The 18,867-nt window shown below is 43.0% G+C and overlaps 1 protein-coding gene across 8 annotated transcripts in view; it reads right to left on the minus strand.

Moving 5' to 3' along the window:
* Positions 1-18,867, minus strand: part of Limch1 (LIM and calponin homology domains 1) — a 317,259-nt gene that overhangs the window by 149,902 nt on the left and 148,490 nt on the right. For all 8 annotated transcript variants that reach the window (XM_041671170.1, XM_041671169.1, XM_041671162.1 and 5 more), the window contains exon 3: positions 11,504-11,573. In XM_041671170.1, the coding sequence (XP_041527104.1) occupies positions 11,504-11,573 (70 nt within the window). The remainder of the gene's footprint in view (positions 1-11,503; positions 11,574-18,867) is intronic.

An 18,867-nucleotide genomic window follows, 5' to 3' on the forward strand; every position in this document is an offset into this window, starting at 1 on the left:
ATAATGAAGTGCTAGAGAGGAGAATGAAGTGCAGAGAGGAGGAGAATGAAGTGCTAGAGAGAGGCGGGATTCTGCTCCCTGGAGGAAGAGGAAGAAGAGGAGAAAGTGTCCCCTGAGCTCCAAGACCCAGATACAATTCTGCCAAACTACAAGGTGACAGTCTCCAGTACACAGTGGGTTTGCAATACTGTCAGCCCTTCTGGAATCGGATTGAAGGAAGGCTCAGGGCATAAGGCTGGAGTTCCAACTCTGAGACAAACCAGTTGCAAGGTCCTGGGTCAGTTACCACCTTCTGTGACTCAGTTTCCCCATTTCTAAAAGAGCCGTGTTGTTGAAAAGCTAGATGGCTCCTCGTCTTGCAACCATGGAAACAAACACACACCTAATAAATAATAAACACTGTTACAGTTTACTGGAAACACACTACATACATCCACCATCTTCTTACACACTTAAATGTGTGTCAGCTTGCTCAGTCCCACAAGGCCAAGATGAGATTTATTTGCTCCGTTTTATAGGTGAGGAAACTATCCCCATGCGCTCTGTGAATCCCCATGAACATAAAAGCTCATCACATCCGTTCAGTGTTTTGGATTTAAATGGTGGCATTTAATCTCTGGGCTTGAAATTGAGATGACATCCGAGAAGGGAATCCAACGCTGCTGGGTGATTCATGTGTTTACAGTCTCCGCTGGTGTCATTCTGAAGTGCCAGTATTTAAGGTTAGAGTCGCTCATGCTACTGCAGAATCCATTTTCCACCTGTTGTTTTTTATTAAAACTCCATACAGGGCCATGAAATATTCCTTTGTGCAAATTCTAAAAACAGGGCCCTGAAATATGTGAGCAGAAATACTGAGTATGGATTTACTGTTTGGAATTTTCAGGTGCTGTAAAACACAGTGTTTGCGACCATCCATCACTTATAAAAGTTTATTAGATTGATAGGCCAGCAGACTCTCCAGTATCCTGCCGTTTATTGACACCAATATATCACGTGGTAGGCCAGCTTTTAGAGTTTATTAATAACTGCTGTGTTTCCTGGCCCTTCCCTGTGTCCTTCCACTGTGCCCTCCTTTACCGCGATTGTCATTTACTTATTAAGTAAAATATTTACTTTAGGAGATTTTTTTTTTAAATTTACAGAAAATCTGCAAAAATAAAGAGTTTCAGTACAACCGAAGCCCTGAATCTCAATGTTTGGGATCATCTGCACCAATTGGTGAGCAGATTCATGCAGAGAGCTGTGAACCAAACTCTGGGTTTTCCTCGTATTTCCTTCATTTTCCCTTAGTGTTCTTTTCCAGCTCTCCTGACGCCACCAAGGAGAGCACATTACATTGTCAGCATGTCCCCTCCACTTCCTCAGGACTTACCTTGTTTCTGAAACTTGTGGTTTGGCCTTGGCAGTTGTGAAGAGCTCTGGCCGGGAACTTTCTAGAATGTTTTCTACTTTGCTATTTTTTTCCCCTCACGCTGAGCCACTGGAGGAGGCCCATTAAGGTTAAGTACTATTTCTACAACATTGTATCATCCGCGCTGTTTTTATTTTAAGTTTTCTGGGTTTGTTTTTCACTTTTGATGGGGGCGGGGGCGGGGGTGGCTGTCTCGCTGGTTTCCAGGCTGGTCGTGAACTCCTAGTTTTAAGGGATCCTCCACTCCAAGAAACTGGAACCATAGGTCTGTGCCACCAGGCCTACCAGCTAGCATATTTTTAAAAGCTTTATATGGGAGTCAAACAGAAGCTTTAAGGTAAGAAAAACTGAACTTTGGAAACACAAGTTTTTCACAAGGCCTTTACCCAGTTACCTTGTATTTACAGGGCTGAGAGGGCAAGGGGGAGAGAAATTAAAGCTCCCGTCCACTTTTAGACGACGGTGGAATCAAGCTTCTAGCGGGAAGCCAGTTAATTACCAGATAGGTGTCTAGCAATCCTTTTGAAATGCTTGCCAAGACAAACTTCCTACAAAAACAGTCTCAGAGGAAGACGCACTGGAAGAGCAGTGTTATTTCAGCCAACTGTGGCCTACTGTTCGGACGACGTCTTCGAGCGAGGAGGGAGATTTTTTTTTTCTTGTCAGACTATAGAACTCAGATGAACTCAAGACGGAAGTCTATGGTAAGGGCCAGTTTCATGGAGATTTCTTTAGGTAGGAGACGACTGTGAAGACAAGGTGAGACGCAGACCAGAATATGTGTTCCTGCTCTTACATATTTTTCCTCCCAGGTCCTAATTAAAGGGTTTATTCCCAAGCGGAGAGGCAAGGAAGTGATGTAATGTCACAAGCTGCTGAACTCTGTCCAGTGAAAGATAAGGGACAACAACTGGGCTCTTTCTTCAAAGAAAGGGTTTGTTTTTTTCTTCCCCCAGAGACAGGAAGGAGAAAAAAATCCTAGGGGCAAGGATGAAAAAGCTTACAGAATGTCTATATATAACTCCCACCTTTGCAAGGACACAAAATGATCATGGAAACAAGTTTGGAAAATAATGTACAGCATACCAAGAGGCGATTCGACTTCAGTGAGTGAGGCTCGCACACACAGCACTTGTAAGAATTTAGGTCGCTGGCTTACCCACCGTCACAAGCTAGATTGTACTTGCCCATAATGCAGAATTTGACCACGTTTGACCTTAAAGAGGTCATTAAGTTATAAGAGATCTTCTCAGTGGAGCCGAAGCCAAGCTGGGATGGCCTCCTCATAAAAAGCAGAAATGCAGCTGGGCAGTGGTGGCACACACCTTTAATCCCAGCACTCAGGAGGCAGAGGCAGGCAGATCTCTGTGAGTTCGAGACCAGCCTGGTCTACAGAGCGAGTTCCAGGACAGGCTCCAAAGCTACACAGAGAAACCCTGTTTCAACTCCCCCTCCAAAAAAAAAAAAAAGGTGGACATGTAGACACAGACAAGCATGTAACAAGGCAAAAGATGGCCTCTTTCACAGTCAAGAAAAAGAAGACTCAGAAGAAACTGGGCCTCATGGTGCCTGCCTCTTGGACTTAACCTTCCTCCAGAACTGAAAGAACACTTTTCCGTTGCTCAAGCTCCCCATGTGTGGCACTTGTTACAGCGGTCAAACAAATGGCACTCCCTTGGCACTAACAGGAGAAGTCAAGGGGTAGGAGAAAGGCTGAGAGCTCGAGTTTGGCAGGGATTACCCAACAGGTTGTCAGCCAATCGGACAAAGGACTTTCAAAGTCTCCATCTGTCTTGATTTCACATCTATCTCTCACAGTCGACAACTCCTCCTGAGGCTTCAAGTCCCTTTTCTCTCTCCCCCTTTCCTTGAATCCTTTCAGTACTGGCCAAACACACCTAAAGACAAGACTACCAGTGGACGTGGGTGGACATTCACAGTTTGTGATTACAGTAAAAGAAATTGTTTTTGTCCATACTTAAATGTAAAGATTTAATGCCAAAATTTTTCATTCATTAACTGAGTCCAAATTTTGTCATTTCCCCCGAGTTCCAACCCTACACGGCCTGTATGCTGCCAGACAGCTGCTCATGAGCGTCTCTTAGAGCCAGGTCAGTGTGTCCAAAACAGCACTGATCTTTGTTCTTGGAACCCATCTCTCATTCCCCTGCTCCCATGATCCCTGTTAATGGCACTAGCATCCTCCAAGTTGCTCAGGTCCAAAACAGCTGTCATCTTCCTAGCATTATTTATTGTGTTTCACCGAGTCCAACACGTACATATTTTTAACATCTGAAATAAAGCTGCGTCTTTCCACTGCCGGGGCCTTAGCATTGTCATAATTGAACCGGCAGGTTGTTTTTATTAGCTAGGCTCGTAAAAACGGTATGTCTTATAAAAATGATGGCTTATTGCATTTGGAGACAAATTCTGTCTTCCCGTGTCCGTTCCCCTGGCCTTCATTGAGGCTTAGATGTGTATCATCTCTCCTTTGGACTTCTTGTCTCCTAATCAAATGATTTTATTTCTCATTTCTTCCCACCATTGGTTTCCCACACTGTTGGTGATTAAATCTGAAATGTCTTCCGAAAGTTCATGTGTTAAAAGCTTGGCCCCCAGCGCAGCAGTATTAAGAGGTGGGACCCCAAGATGTGACCCAATCATGAGTATGACAACATACGTAACGATGAAGTCACAGCTGAGTGGGCTTTAAGAGGTAAGCCTAGTGGGAGGAGAAAGGTCACTAGAGCTGTGCTATTGAAGGATATGTTTTTTCCAGTCTCTTCTCTGCCTGTTTGCTCCTTGGCTTTCACGTGGGTAGGTGTCTCCTCTGCCACGCACCTCTACTTCCATAACTCCCTGTCTCCTGTCAAGCCCAAAGCGACAGAGTCAGCTGATCTTGGATTGAAATCTGTACAAATGAATCAGAAAAGAACCTTTTTCCCTGTCGGGTTTTTCATCTCGGATATCTTGTCCTAGAGATAAAAACTGGCTAGCCGCACACAGCTGCACAGTTCTCCGCAGCACCGAAGTTCTTTGCTTTCAGTGGCTCTCAGTGCGGGGGAAAGGAGACCAACTCTCTGTAGATGGCATTTCTGGCCTCAATGTACTTTCTGGTTCACTTTCCAAAACACCAACTTCTCTGAGACACTTAGCGCTACATACTGTCACACGGAAATACTGGCCCCTCACAGTTCCGAAGCTCTTCCGCCTTGACCATTCCCACAAGAGCATCCTTCCTACAACTCCAGGGTACTTTGTGTTCATGGGAGCCCTGGCGACACCTCACCTTTCAAAGCAGGTTTTGATCTCAAGTCAGCACACCTTCCTGGTTCATTGTTGCATAGTAGACTTCATTAGCACCCTATAATGTTAGATTTGTTTATTTGCCTCCTAGAAGGAGGTCCCCCAAAAGTTAAAGGTTATGACTTATGTCAGAAGTGGATTCTCATTTGGAAGGCAAGAGAGAACAAGCCATCTCGTGTGTGTGTGTGTGTGTGTGTGCACGCGCAATGTACATAAAATCAAAAACAAAGAAACAAAAAATAAGGAAACAAGTTGGGTGTCATATAAGAGAGACTGTCCCAGGAAACTTCAAGTCCTATGGCCCTAGGGACATGCCTTCAGAAGAATGAGAGACTTACAGGTCAGCAGAGATGCTCCTCTGTTTACAAAGGGGATAAGTCCTGAGAAACACATTGTAAATCGAATATGCGATTAACACATCTACCCCACCAAACCCCATACCCAGGGACACAGATCGCAACAGCACATGTTTTTTACGCTTATGTATGTATGGCTGACTGGAAACGATGGCTCCTGCCACTATCAGGATGTAAAATGTCATACTGCACACCACCAGCCCAGGAAAAGTTTAGAGTGTAGATCCTACCGAACGGGCATTACTTTTTCATCATAGTAAAGTCAAACCATGGTGAACCAAACCCGCTGGGGAGTATCTGCCCGGGCACGTGACGTCTGAAGGCTCCCAGGGATCACTCCTGGTATTCGAGCCCTTACGTCACCTCCTTCACTGGAGTGTGGGTGACACCCAATGACTTGCTTTTAATCAAATGCACATGGCAGAGGTAATGAACTGCCACTTCAGAGATTAAAGGATAAAGGACTGTGACTTCCACCTGAAACGGTTGTGTTCTCATTCCCTACCTTCTTTTCTTTTCTCCCTCCCTCTTTCTGTCTCTGTCTCTCTCTCTCCTTCCTTCCCTCTCTCCACCTCCCCCCTCCTCGTTTGTGAGATTTGACTGTGTGTGTGTACATGCATACATGTGAGCACGCATGCATACAGAACGGAAGAGAATGCCGTTTCAGGAATTTTTGGGGTATGCTGCAAGTGGAATCATGAATTTTTTTTAAAAGTCTTCAGCAAAACTTCCTAATATTTAAAAAATATCATTTTACATGTGTATTTGTCTGGTAATATGTATGTGCACCATGGGTAAGCCTGGTGTCCATGGAGGCCAGAAGAGGGGCCAGATCACCTGGGACTAGAGTTATAGCCAGTTGTAAGCCACCACGTGGATGCTGGGAGTCAAACTGTTGGAGGAGGGTGTAAGTCCTGGAAATTTTGAGAAAAGTGATAGGCTATATACCTCAAAGAAAAGGTTTTCAGAAGAGTGGGCTGGTACAGGGAGCTCACCTCAAGGTGGGTTCTAAGGGAGACTTCTCATGGGCTGGTAGACACCCCAACACCTGGGGCCCAAATTTACTTCCTTGTCCTTTTCCTAAAAAGAAGTTTGCATAAAGCTTTTCACATCTGCTTTCAAGAGCTGCCCAAAGCGCCCTTTGTCTAAAACAATGTGTTTAATCTTCTTACAGCCTGGAAGACCCCACAGCCTGCTGTGGGACAATGGTTTGTACCCTGACGATTGTATTTTGATAAAACGCTGGAAATATAGGTAGGACTACCAGGCAGAAAGTAGAGGCAAGGCAGCAAGAACAGGAGAATTCTGGGAAGAGGAAAGCTGGGTCCACAGTGCTGACCCAGCCACAGAAGAAGTAAGATGTGACTGCCTTGCTGAATAAGGTACTGAGCCATGTGGCTAGCATAGACAAGAATAATGGGCTAATAAAAGTTTTAAGGGTTAATAAGAAGCCTGAGCTAATGGGCCAATCAGTTTATAGTTAATGTAGACCTCTGTGCGATTTCTTTGGGACTTAACGATTACGGGAACCTGGCAGGACAGAAACCTCAGACAAAAACAGCCCTTCCATCAACCAGCCCTTCTCTGATCTCCCTCAAAGGCATCAACCACTGCAGATGACTTCTGAAAGCTCCCAGAACTCTGCTGATTCTGGAAACTTCCATTACAGCCATTCCAGGAAGCTCAGCTCTACCCATATTTGAAACAGTATCTTTGGCTAGAGAAAAATACATCCCTTGTGCAAAAAATATAAAATAAAATCACTTCTGAGTGGTTTAAGGTAACTAGATGGTACAGTAGACTTTGCCTTTCTTCTTGTTCAAAGAATTCCAATAATCTGTCACGTATCTGTCCCATCTTCAACTGGCAACACTTGGATACATAACAGAAGGGTCACTAGGAGTTAGCACACATCCCAGCTCATATTGTTTTCCTAATCTGGGTCAAATACCCCCCCCACACACACACCATATGCCCTCATGTCCGCATCTATTTCCTCTTGAATCAGTTTCATCCTCATGTTCCCAGATGCAAAACCAAATGAATACTTTAAGATAGCTTTAAGAAGACTCTGGACTTGAGGCAGCAACTCCAGTATCCTCTATTTCTAATTTCACTTCACATATGCATATGTAAATAACTATTAAAATAGAAATACAGCCAAAAGATCAAGCTACAAACTTCATGGTAAGCAAGGCCCTGGCATGCAGTGGCCTTCAACATCTTCTCTAATGACCACTCACTGGAACTTCAGGACGCAACGTGATTGTGTAACACTGATGAGCTGGCAGACAAAGGGATGCTTACAAAGGAATCTTTGGTAGGCCAAGCCCTGAGTTGGAGGTCTTTCTCCCTGGCAGCAGCAGACATTTTCACTAACACCTAAAGAAGAATGCAAGCATCTGCAGGCAGTCACCACGCAGCTTCAGACGTCAACGTTACAGAAGGAACCCAGACCTGGATCCAGGCTCTATGTGAGTTCTTGCCAGGAAATGGTTCTCAGCTACTTTGTTTTAACACCTTTGCCCCTTTAACTCTCTAAAACCACAGTTAGGGAGGTAAAATACACCTATTCATGCCTCTGTGAATCTGCATGTGTTTGCAATTCTGGATTGGTATGTGAAAACAGACTTGGCTATTTATCTTCCAGTTGAGTGAATGGCCCATCTTACCAGATTGACTTTTCAACACTAAGCCGTTAGAAGATGCACACACAGAGACACACACACATACATAATGGATATAAGCACACAGAGACACACATATATAAATATACTGTCTCCCCACGCCCTCTCTAAGCACAGAAAACCCTCCAGCCACACTTCTCAGGAGACCTGAGACTTCTTGATCAACACTGGGTTGGTGGTCTGCCAACTCCCTGGCAATGTACACACTGACCTGGAAGTCTTAAGGCACATTTGAGGTATTCTCTGCCTTTTGCGTAGTGTCATGAATGTGACAGGAAAAGACAGTGCAGAGTTTCCTCCATCTTGTATTCTTATTGCAGTCATTAAACATTTAACTAGAATTTGATCTCCTTGATGGTGAGCTCCATGGAAAATTACCCAACTCTATTCTAGGAACCCAAGGTCAAGATACCCCAGCTACCTTAGCTTCTGTTAAACTGCCTGCTTGTGCAGGACTCCCTAGAGCTAACTGCTTATCTCAGTTTCTGCTAAACTGCTTGCTTGCATAAAACCTCCCCCTGCAGCTGCTAAGGAAATTACCAGGATGTGTTTTTTGCTTTTGAAAACCCCTTACCTTAAACATTTGGAGATACAGTTGGGTCCCAAATACCTAAGTGTAGTCACAGCCTGGAATAAAGATTTTCAATCGGCTATAAACTGTATCTGAGTCATTATCTCTAGTGAGCAACCTATAACAATGAATATGAGGATGAAGGAAATATCACTTGGAAAATATACTTGCTGGGTAGTGGTACTGGACACCTTTAATCCCAGCACTTGGGAGGCAAAGGTAGGTAGATCTCTGTCTGAGGCCAGCCTGGTCTACAAAAATGAGTTCCAGGACAGTCAGGACTGTTAAACAGAGAAACCTTGCCTTGAAAAACCATTTTATATATACACACATACACATATGTATATATACATATATATTAATATATACATATATGTTATAAGTATATACACATTATATATTATACACACTCAAATATGTATATACTAAAACAAAGGCAACAATCTAGAATGTATTGCTTATTTGGAGTCTCCTCCTACAAAACAGAATTCTCTTTGAACCTCTGGTCTTTGTGCTAATATAAAAATTTGCAAACCTACCCCAACGGTTATAATGCTACCATAGCATCTGTACATTTAAGTGACATTAACAATGTTGACGAGCCCAGGTCTGCTGCTTTGCAGCATGTGCCTTCTTTTGGACTTGTCTTACACTCTTCAGAATGGTGGTTTTTAATGTAAAAATATGACAACTGATGCCACTGGCATGTGGGATCGTAGCTAATTAGCATTTTAAGCCACACTGTCTTAGCATAAATACTAAACATTTACAGGCCTTCCGTTTCAAATTGTTGCCATCCTTTATTCTCCAGAGTATACTTAAAGTCGACGCTTATCTTTCTCATGCATTAACCTCTTTTCTCCAATATCAGGGATGCCCTCCATATTCTGCAAGGAAAGATATTAACAGACGATGCAAGCTCCAGGGTTCACACAGATGGTTCTGCATTAGATCTTGATAAATGCACAGGATTTTGCCAGAAAGAGAGGAAGGACCAGGAATTCATTAACTACTGGGACAGTAAGTATACTCAGGAAAGCATTCTCTAAATGCTCCACTACTAAGGGGTAATCTATTTAGTATTTAACACTAACATAGTAAATACTGTCAGAAGATAGTAATTCAGTCAGGAAGAGGTGACAAAGAATGAAAACAAGCAGGGAAGCATCAGCTAGAAAAGATCCAGACCATGGGGTAGTGGGGAGACACAAAGAAAGGGGAAATAGAGGTCAACTATACCAGCAGGAAGGCAGTTCAAGTACCCATGCTTCCATCAAATTGCCAGACATGTAAAGAACAGTATTTGATCTAATACGACTGGAGATCTGGATCAAAGGGTCAGAGTGCTTGCTCTGCGATCGTGGGCACCTGAGTTCAAATCTCCAGCACTCATGTAAAAAGCCAAGCATGTCTGTAGATGTCTGTAAACCCCAGCAAGTTCCAGTTCTGTGAAGCAAACTGTTTCGAAGCAATAACATGAAGAGGAACCAAACAAGACACAAAGTCCTACTCTGGCCTCCTTATGTAAACACAGCCAGCCCTAAGCACACACCACACAGCATGCACTGCCAACATGATGATTCCCCAAGAAAAACTATCAAAATGCATGTATGTTCTCAATGCATGTATGTTACTGAAACTACTCATGGCTAGCATTGGAAATTAAGGTTTCCAAGCCCCTTTCCTCTAGCTACTGTGCACAGAGCTGCTTGTGGCTCACAAGTGCTTCTTGGAGCCTCCTTCACCTTGTTTCCTCTTATTCCTGGGACACTAATCCCCAGAGCTCCAAGGTCAGCAAGATCAGGGGCTGCCACAGGCTCAAGGCCAAACAGAAACCCACCAGTCATAAAGACCATGGCTTCCACATCTGGAAAAGATGGCTTTAATAGAAAAAGTTCTAAAATAATGGATGTACATACATACTAACATATGTGATACATCAATAATACTCATATATTATATCTTTTGTTGAATTATATATAAAACCACTCTTCCGAAGTGTATCTCTCTATCCTCCTCCCTATTTATCAGCTTATTGGCTACATGGTTCTGACAAATCTGACAAACAAATTAGGTGGAATTTTAATGACTAATCTCCAACTCTTTACCAACCAATATAGGAAGGAAAATGTATCCACAGAAATGGCAGTTCTTCACAAAAGAATCCAGTTTCTTCAACTCGCTGATATCGTGCCTTCCCACCAGGACCCCCACAGCCTTCAAGCACAAAAGCCTCTTGTCACATCTAATTTTAACCAGTCATCATGATATAACTAAGAAACTTTAAAACAATCAGCAGGGCCTATGCAGGAGCCAGCCTAAATTCTTGACATTTTTCTCATTGTTTTCCTGCAAAAACACAGGCAGAGAAGGCGATAATCAAGGAAACAGTCAGCAAATCGTTAGCAGACCGTGTGTGTGTGTGTGTGTGTGTGTGTGTGTGTGTGTAGGAGCTCCTTCAAGAATTAAGATTTTGTTATCTTCCTGTTTTACATTTTTCCTTTTTTCTACAAAAGGGTAGGATCAGTTAAGTGGCTACTACTGATTGTCAAGAATTATAGAACACATAAAATATATGAATACTAGATCCTGCCTGATGTGACATGAACATGTGAATTCTACAGATCTCATGAGTGGGCTTGGAAGGGCTGGGATCATTCTTGCATGGTTCTCCAGGTAACAAACACTGGCTAGCCTTGGCATGAGTCCTCTTTGGAGAGCGTTGGTTTACAACTAGCCAGTGCTGGATTAACATTGGAAGAAGCACCTTGTTATGAAAGTGCTATTTCCTTTTGAAAGGCCTCCATTTCCCTCTTCTCCACTGAAAGGGGCCCGCAGTGAAGCACCAAGAAGAGGAAATGTAATTAAAATCACATTCCCTTCCTGGGCTCAACTAAATTATCAGCCTCTTACCCCAGAACAAATTTACCTCTTTAAGACTGAAGGACTGTATCCCTCTTGGGAAAAAATACAAACAATGATTAAAATGCCATCTGAACATGGTTGGAATTTTTCGTGCTCAAGGAACCTCTGAGTGGAATGAAGTCAATGTGTTCTCACTGATGCAGAATACACACTGCGGGAAAGAACTGTGATAAACGGCATTGCCGTGACCCTTAGGTTAGAGTGAAGGAATATTGGAAAATAAATCTCAATTGTGGATACTCACCAATCCTGCAATGGGGGTAGGCAATCTATTGATCTTTTTAACAAGTCCTGGCTTTATAGCATTCAGCAACCTGTCGTGAAAAAGGCAGAATGTCAAGTGAGACGTCAAACAAGATGGATCACACAAATCACCTGCATCCCGAGCTGTGGTTAAACCGCTGACTAGGAAAACCTGGGAATTTAAAGCAAGCCGTAAATCTCAATCATCCGTCAGCCTCCCCGGGTAAGAAACGAGCTCTGCCAACATGGAGTTTGTTGACAGCAGGTGGAGTCACAGAGTGGAAAGTTAGGAGAGGAGAAAGGAAAGATGCAGAGAGTGCTTCGTGGGAACAGACAAAGACGTGAGGGAGGCTGAGTCTAGGAGAGAACTGTCTGGAATCAGAGCCATGTACCGCAACCCAGGGTAAGGCAAGCTGCCAGTTCTGGCTCAGGCAATGATGTCTCTGGGGATGGGCTAGGTTCAGAGACCAACACAGATCTTTGCAGATGATCTGCCAAGACAAATTTTGTCTCCAGACCCTATTTTGTACTTTGAGGAGAGCAGCTAGCTAGATGTGGCGGAGCTTCATTTAAAAATGGAAGAGTGGACTTTCTAAGAGGGTAACCAATCCCGTCCTGAAGATCCGAAACAAGGTTGACCACCATTCCCTAAGTACTAAAAAAGAATCACTTAAGCGAAAGAGTTTTCAGGGAGAGCTTAAACACATGTGAAAATGGAAGTGCCAGAGTAACTGAGCCGTGGTCCGTACATAAACAGTGTGAAGAACAGAAGAATGGCAAGCAAGCCGTAAAACGAGAACATGGCTAGCGTCAGAGAGAAGGTAGAATGCAGCGTTTGCTCCACTCTAGTAGGATGCTCATAAACACTAGCTAGCTGGAAGTAAGGGATTGTAGAAAGGAAGTACTTACTTAAGACTTAGACAGCTAGAGGATTTACCTCAGAATACTATGTAAAGAGAAATTTCAAGTTTACTAAAACTCAAGGGTCCACAAACCGCAAAGCCACGGGCCGAGGGTATCCAGCACCTGTTTTGCAAATGAAGTTTTACTGGCACACAGCCGCAGCCAAGCCCGCTTGTGAAGATTAGTGTGCAGCTCCTCTTGTCTACAGCCTCAGTGTTCAGTGAGCAGTGAGAGAAGACATGGCCTACAAAGTGGGTGATGTCCCCTCTGTGGCCCTTTATAGGAAAGGTTTGCCGACTTCTGCTCTCCGCCCTGCAATCTAAGACCCCAGTAAAGGCTCCAGGCCCCGCTGAGAGATTCCACAGGTCACTAACAGATTCTCAGACACTCCACATGGATGGAGACAGCACAGCAATGGGAAAGGACGCTCTGCTTCTGTACCGAAGCTCAGCGGCAGGTCTCTGGACATGTCATTCATTACAAGGCACACACACTGCTCCAACACGTAATGGTCAGAGCAGGCATGGGACACTTAGTTCACAGAGGCCAAGGTGGCTACTCTTTTCCATTAACCAGGTTGGTTTAGCCATGTCTTTAACCCTTTTTGGAAAAGTACTTCTATAAAACCTATGCTTGGGTTGTTGGCGTTTTGAGTTAGAGGTAACTTCCCATTTTACTGCATAGAAAGCTGAGGTCTGGTATGGCTGAGTCACTTCCCCAGAGATGCTCAGAGGTCCCGTTAGGCCCAGTACCCACGTGACCTAGGTCAGTATGTTCTCTTAGATGGTATTAAAATTCCCTGTCCTTTGGCTTAAAATACACAGAAGATTTCAAAAGGAAAAAAAAAAGGACAGAATTTTTAAAATTAATTTGTTTTAATTAATTTTCATACAATATATTTTGATCTTATCTTTCCAGTCCCTCATCTCCTCCCAGAACCTTCTCAGTTCCCTATCCATTGAACATTATGTTTTCTCTCTCTCTCTCTCTCTCTCCCTCCCTCCCTCCCTCCCTCTCTCTCAAAAAAGCAAAAACCTGCACAGAAACACAAAAACAAAAAATCAAAACAAACAAGCAAAATACCAATAAGATAAAAAATATCAAAACAAAAGAAAAAGTCTATAAAAGGGGAGGGTGTGTGAGTGTTGGCCAATTACTCCTGGGTGTGGGGACTTCTTTGGACTGTGATTGATGTAACTAGTAACACTCCATTGGAGAAAACTGATTTTCTCTTAGCCAGCAGGTATCAACTTCAAACAGCTTCTTAGTTAGGGGTGGGGCTCCAAGACCACCTTCTCTTGTTAGTGCTGGGATCCCCTCTGACTTGAACCTATACAGGTCCTGGGCATCTGTGAGTTCATCTGTGCATTGGTCGTGTTGTGTCTGGAGGAGGCTGTTTCCTTGGTGATATCCATTACCCTGGCTCTGCCAGTTTTTCCTTCTGCTCTTCTCCATAGACCCCTAAGACTTGAAGGAAGGAGTCTGATGAAGACGTCCCATTTAGGTTGAGCAATCCCATGTCTCTCACTCACTGTACAACTGAATGGATGGAATTCTTAGCATGTATTCTTTTTCCTGGTAGCTCCTCATCATGTAATTTAAAATAGAACTATAAAACATCTGTGTACAGTCTTGACAATTCAAACTAAAACAAAGGGATATATAGCAAAGTGTAAATCGCTTGCTGTTCCCTATGCTCCCATGGGGCCACAGTCTAGTTCCTAAAGACAATGTGAAGAATTGCCAACGAAAAAAACTTAAGTACACATAATTCTTGGTTTTGGTTTTTGTTGTTGTTGTTGTTTTTCGACACACAATTTCTCTGTGTAACAGCCCTGGCTGTCCTGGAACTAGCTCTTGTAGATCAGGCTGGCCTTGAACTCACAGAGATCGCCTATCTCTGCCTCCTGAGTATTGAACTAAGGGTGTGTGCACCACCACCACCAGGCAAGTACACATAATTTTTAAAAGGGCAAGCATACCATACCACACCATACCATACCATACCACACCACACCACACCGTAATGCACTGTCCTGCTCATTGTCTTAGTGAAGCAGCCATCCCTCAGTACCCACAGGGGATTGTTTCCAGGTTCCCTTTTAGTGCCAAATCTCCAGGTTCTCTAGTCCTTTCTATAAAATGGTGTCGTTTCTGCATTCTATGAACACAGAGGAGTGACTGTCTGTCCTGAAGGTTGGACAATCTCCCTTGGAGAGCATGTCTTACCGATGCATATGGAAGCTATGTCCTTACTTATAGCCACAGAGGATACTGGAGAACTGATGGGAAAGCATTCATTCTGGGGACTGCCTGAATCCAACACCCAGCTGAGTCCCTTTCTAGTGGTGGTCCAGACATGGCTGTTAGCCTGTTTTATCAACTGTAATGCAGGTTCAAGAGCGGCTTTAAAGAGATGAGGTTTGGAGAAGCTAGCAGAGTTCAGCCCATACACTCTCTATGAATACTTCCCCACGTTTTTGTGTAAGTTTTTTTGCCATTGTAAATGGACTGAGAGAATTTTTGATACATCATTTGTTTAAATAATTTTAGATGTTAAAAACCAAATGACATAGCATTGCTAATAGGTTTTAAGATATATTGCTAACTGATGAAAGTAGAAAAAAAAACCCAACTCTCCTCCATAATGTATTGGCTAAAAATTCTTTTCAAAGGGCATCCTTTGTCTTCTGCATCCAAGGGACTCATTGATATTGTAGTAATGATGGCTCTACTCACCCATCTTTTATAAACTCATCATTACATTCATCCTTCATAGACTGTTCTGATGACAGACACTTCCCTATCCCATGAAGATGTCAAGAAAGTAAAGAAACAAAGCAAACCATAACACGGTACTTTACTGAAAGGGGTGGTGGAAAACTACAACCACTCTCAAAACGTTTCACTAAAAACCAAGAAAACAGAAGGACACACTGTTCTCTCACATTGAGGACATTTTCAGGACTGCACAGCTGTGTTTTCCCATGTAAACAGTCTCTTGGCTCTGTACGGAATTTACAGTATACAACAACAAAAGTAACATCAAATTCACATTACCCAGAACCTGGATTTTATCTTGTATTTTGCCTTAAACTGAGGAAAAGTTTGTTTACTAAGAAACAAAAAGACAAGCAGCAACAACTATGAGGAAGAATATTCATCTAATATTTAACTTAAAGCCAAAATTGCTTCCCATCCATGTAAATTTATGGATGACAGGTTGTTCAGTGATGAGCATGGTGATATTTTATATTTATGTCCCTTCTGAGGTGCATTATTACCCAAAATCCTTGTTCTAAAGAAGTTATATGTATGCTCCACCACATCTGTAAAATGAAAAACTAAGTACCAATCAGACAGCCCAAGATACACACAGCTGGTAATATAACCAGGTCAACCCTTACCTTTTGGGTGGTTATTTATGCTACAGGTTGCTGTTTTAGAAATACCAGCTTAAAGCTGGAGAGATGGCTTGATGGTTAAGAGGACCGACTGCTCTTTCAGAGAACCTGAGCTCAATTCCCAGCATCTACAAGGTAGCGCATGACTATCTGTAACTCCAGTGCCAGAGGATCTGACACCCCCACACAGACATATATACAGGCAAAATGCCAGTGTACATAAATAAATTAAAAAAGAATGCTTTCCAAGAGAGCTACAGCAAAAGGGAAGGAAAGGGAAGAAGAGGGGAGAGGAAGAGCAAGGAGTAGAGGGGAAGGGACAGAAAGGGAGAAGAAAGGATGAAAGGAAGGAAGGAGAGAGGAGTAAAGAGAAGAGAGGAAGGGGAGGAGGAGGAGGAGGAAGAGGAGGAGGAGGAGGAGGAGGAGAGAGAGAGAGAGAGAGAGAGAGAGAGAGAGAGAGAGAGCAGCTTCAAAGCACAACAAAGAACAGTGTCAAAATATCATGGGGTAAAGGCCAGCCACAGTGGCACATGCCTTTAATCCCAGCACATACATATAGTGGTAACATCTGTAAGAAAGAACAGAACTAGAAGCAACTATCTATTAAGGAGATGGAACATGGAAGACATGTCATATTCTTGCTCAGTCTATGGATGGTCTACAACATCATGAGCAGGAATTCCAGACATGGCAAAATGTCTTTTCTCCAGGAATACTGTACTATTGTCCTGCCTCTGGGGTATCCTTTCCAAAGCCTTTAGCTAGATGGCCTTGGAGGTAGTTTACTCTGTCATGTAAAAAAATCATCTTTGTACCCATCGAAAGATGTTTCTGTACTGGGCATGGCGGTGCCACCTGCAATCCCAGTACCGGGAAGGCTACAGCAGGATATGCTGGTGATGAGTGCCAGGCTATTCTGGTCTATAAACTGAATCCTTGCTTCAAAATCTTCTCTTTCCTTCTGGGAAACTGATATAATTTTACACATCAAAAAAAAAATGAAAGCATGGTATCATCCCACATCTTCAAGGCTAAATATTTCCATATTATAAAACCAGTAACACAAAAAATGATGGAGATAAAAGGACTGACTAGAAGGAGCTATTGCCAAATGTTTATCGTATTTGTGGTGTGTGCTTATTCTAGGCATACATGTGGACAAGAAAGGCTTTATTCCTTGCTATAGATGAGAGAGTGGAGCAGCATGGGGAGGAGAAAACAAGTAAAACAAACAAAAAGAATTCTTGAGATAATCATAAACACTAGAAGACCAGTCTGGTGACCAGTCATGTGACCAATACTTCAACTGATGGTCAGAAGGCTAAACTCTTGGGAGGTAACATTGAAGAACAAACAATTGAATACCACAAAGTTACTGAGAGAGATGCAGGCAACAGCTCCAAATAGACAGAGAGGCTAACAGAGAGGCCTGGATGGAAGAGTAGGGTTGGTAAATTCAGGGATTTTCAGATGTTCAGTACGGTGGAGCATGATAAGCAGGAGGAAGACCGGAGAGTAAGATGTCCAAGGTGTCAAGATTTTTTTCCCTAAATTCAACAGGAAGCACTTTAAAATAGAGACCGAAGTAACTTACTTTATATTTGTAAAACACCATTCGTGAATAAGTATAAAGATAACCTTACAACTATATATAATATATGTTTTATATTATATATAGTGATGTGTATTATGGGAATCAGAAAAAACAATAAATCATACAGATAATTTACGGCACTCAGAGTGAAGATCAGGGAGTGACAATGACCTTGGGAGTCAGGCGTCTTAAGTTCTAGCAGGCAGATCCCATACTCACCAACTGTAAGTAACTGGGAAGGTACTCAGCAAGGGTTAGTTTCCCCTTAATAAAACAGGGGTGAGAAACCCCTCGCCTCCATCTAGGATGGCACTGAGCTTCCAGATAATGCTCACCGTGAGGCTGTGATAAATGCAAATTGCCTGCTTCTTTATTTAGTAGCTGGGCATTTCCCGCTGTAGCAGGTGAGTCCAAGTTGCTTAATTTCCATTTCCCATTAGCCAGCCGCCAAAGCCTAAAATGACATTTACCTAGTTTCTCTTATCGGCCACCTTTGGATAAAGATCTCAGAGAAACAAGTCACATTGACTGATAACTACTCGCTGTCTGGCAGTGTGTGACTGGTGGAGAAAACCATAAGCAAGAAAACTACTATCTTAGACGAATTTCAATTGTTAAAATAATTAACATCACTAAAGGTAAGTAAAAAGGAAGGTGCCCTTCAGATACAACTTAAACGGTGCACCCTAAGCTCACGTTCTAAACTCAGCACACTGTGTTAGATAGTTTTATGTCAGCTTGACACGAGCTACAAAGCACTCTAAGAGGAGGGAACCTCTATTGAGAGAAATGCCACCATGGGATCAGACTGTAAGCAAGTTTGCAGGGCGTTTTCTTAACTAGTGACTAATAAGGGCGAACCCAACCCATTGTGGGCGATGCCATCCCTGGGCTGGTGGTCCTGTATGCTATAAAAAAAAAAAGCAGACGGAGCAAGGCAAGAGGAGCAAGCCAATACACAGCAGCACCCCTCCATGGCCTCTGCATCAGCGACTACCTCCAGGTACCTGCCCTGACTGCCTTTGATGATGAACTGTGATATGTAAATAAAATGAAATAAACCTTTTCCTCCCCAAATTTCTTTTGGTCATGGTATTTCATCATAGCAATATAAGCCCAAGAGAAGACATACATTGTGACCCATATCTCAAAAAAAAACTATTCCACTGCTTCCTCACAGACTCAACAAGTGTCTGTGGATCACACATGATATCGGCTCTAAAGCCAGGGGTGGAACCCAAAGGAAAGCAGGGAAGACCAGGTTTCTATGTCGAAATGCATGCTCACTAGTGGATTTAAGAGCCACAGGAATTAAAGGACTGTGCACATGTATGGTTCGCTGTCACACCACCTACGCACGGCCACCATGTGTTAAAGACACGTGCAGCATGTAATCCAGTAAACACAACTCTTAAAGAGTAACGCACTACTGAATTCCTTAGAAAAGTATTGAGCCAGGAATGA

The sequence above is a fragment of the Microtus oregoni genome, unplaced genomic scaffold (genome assembly GCF_018167655.1).
Source record: "Microtus oregoni isolate MIOR12 unplaced genomic scaffold, Mior012 000021F_ref0000039, whole genome shotgun sequence".
Taxonomy (NCBI): Eukaryota; Metazoa; Chordata; class Mammalia; order Rodentia; family Cricetidae; genus Microtus; species Microtus oregoni.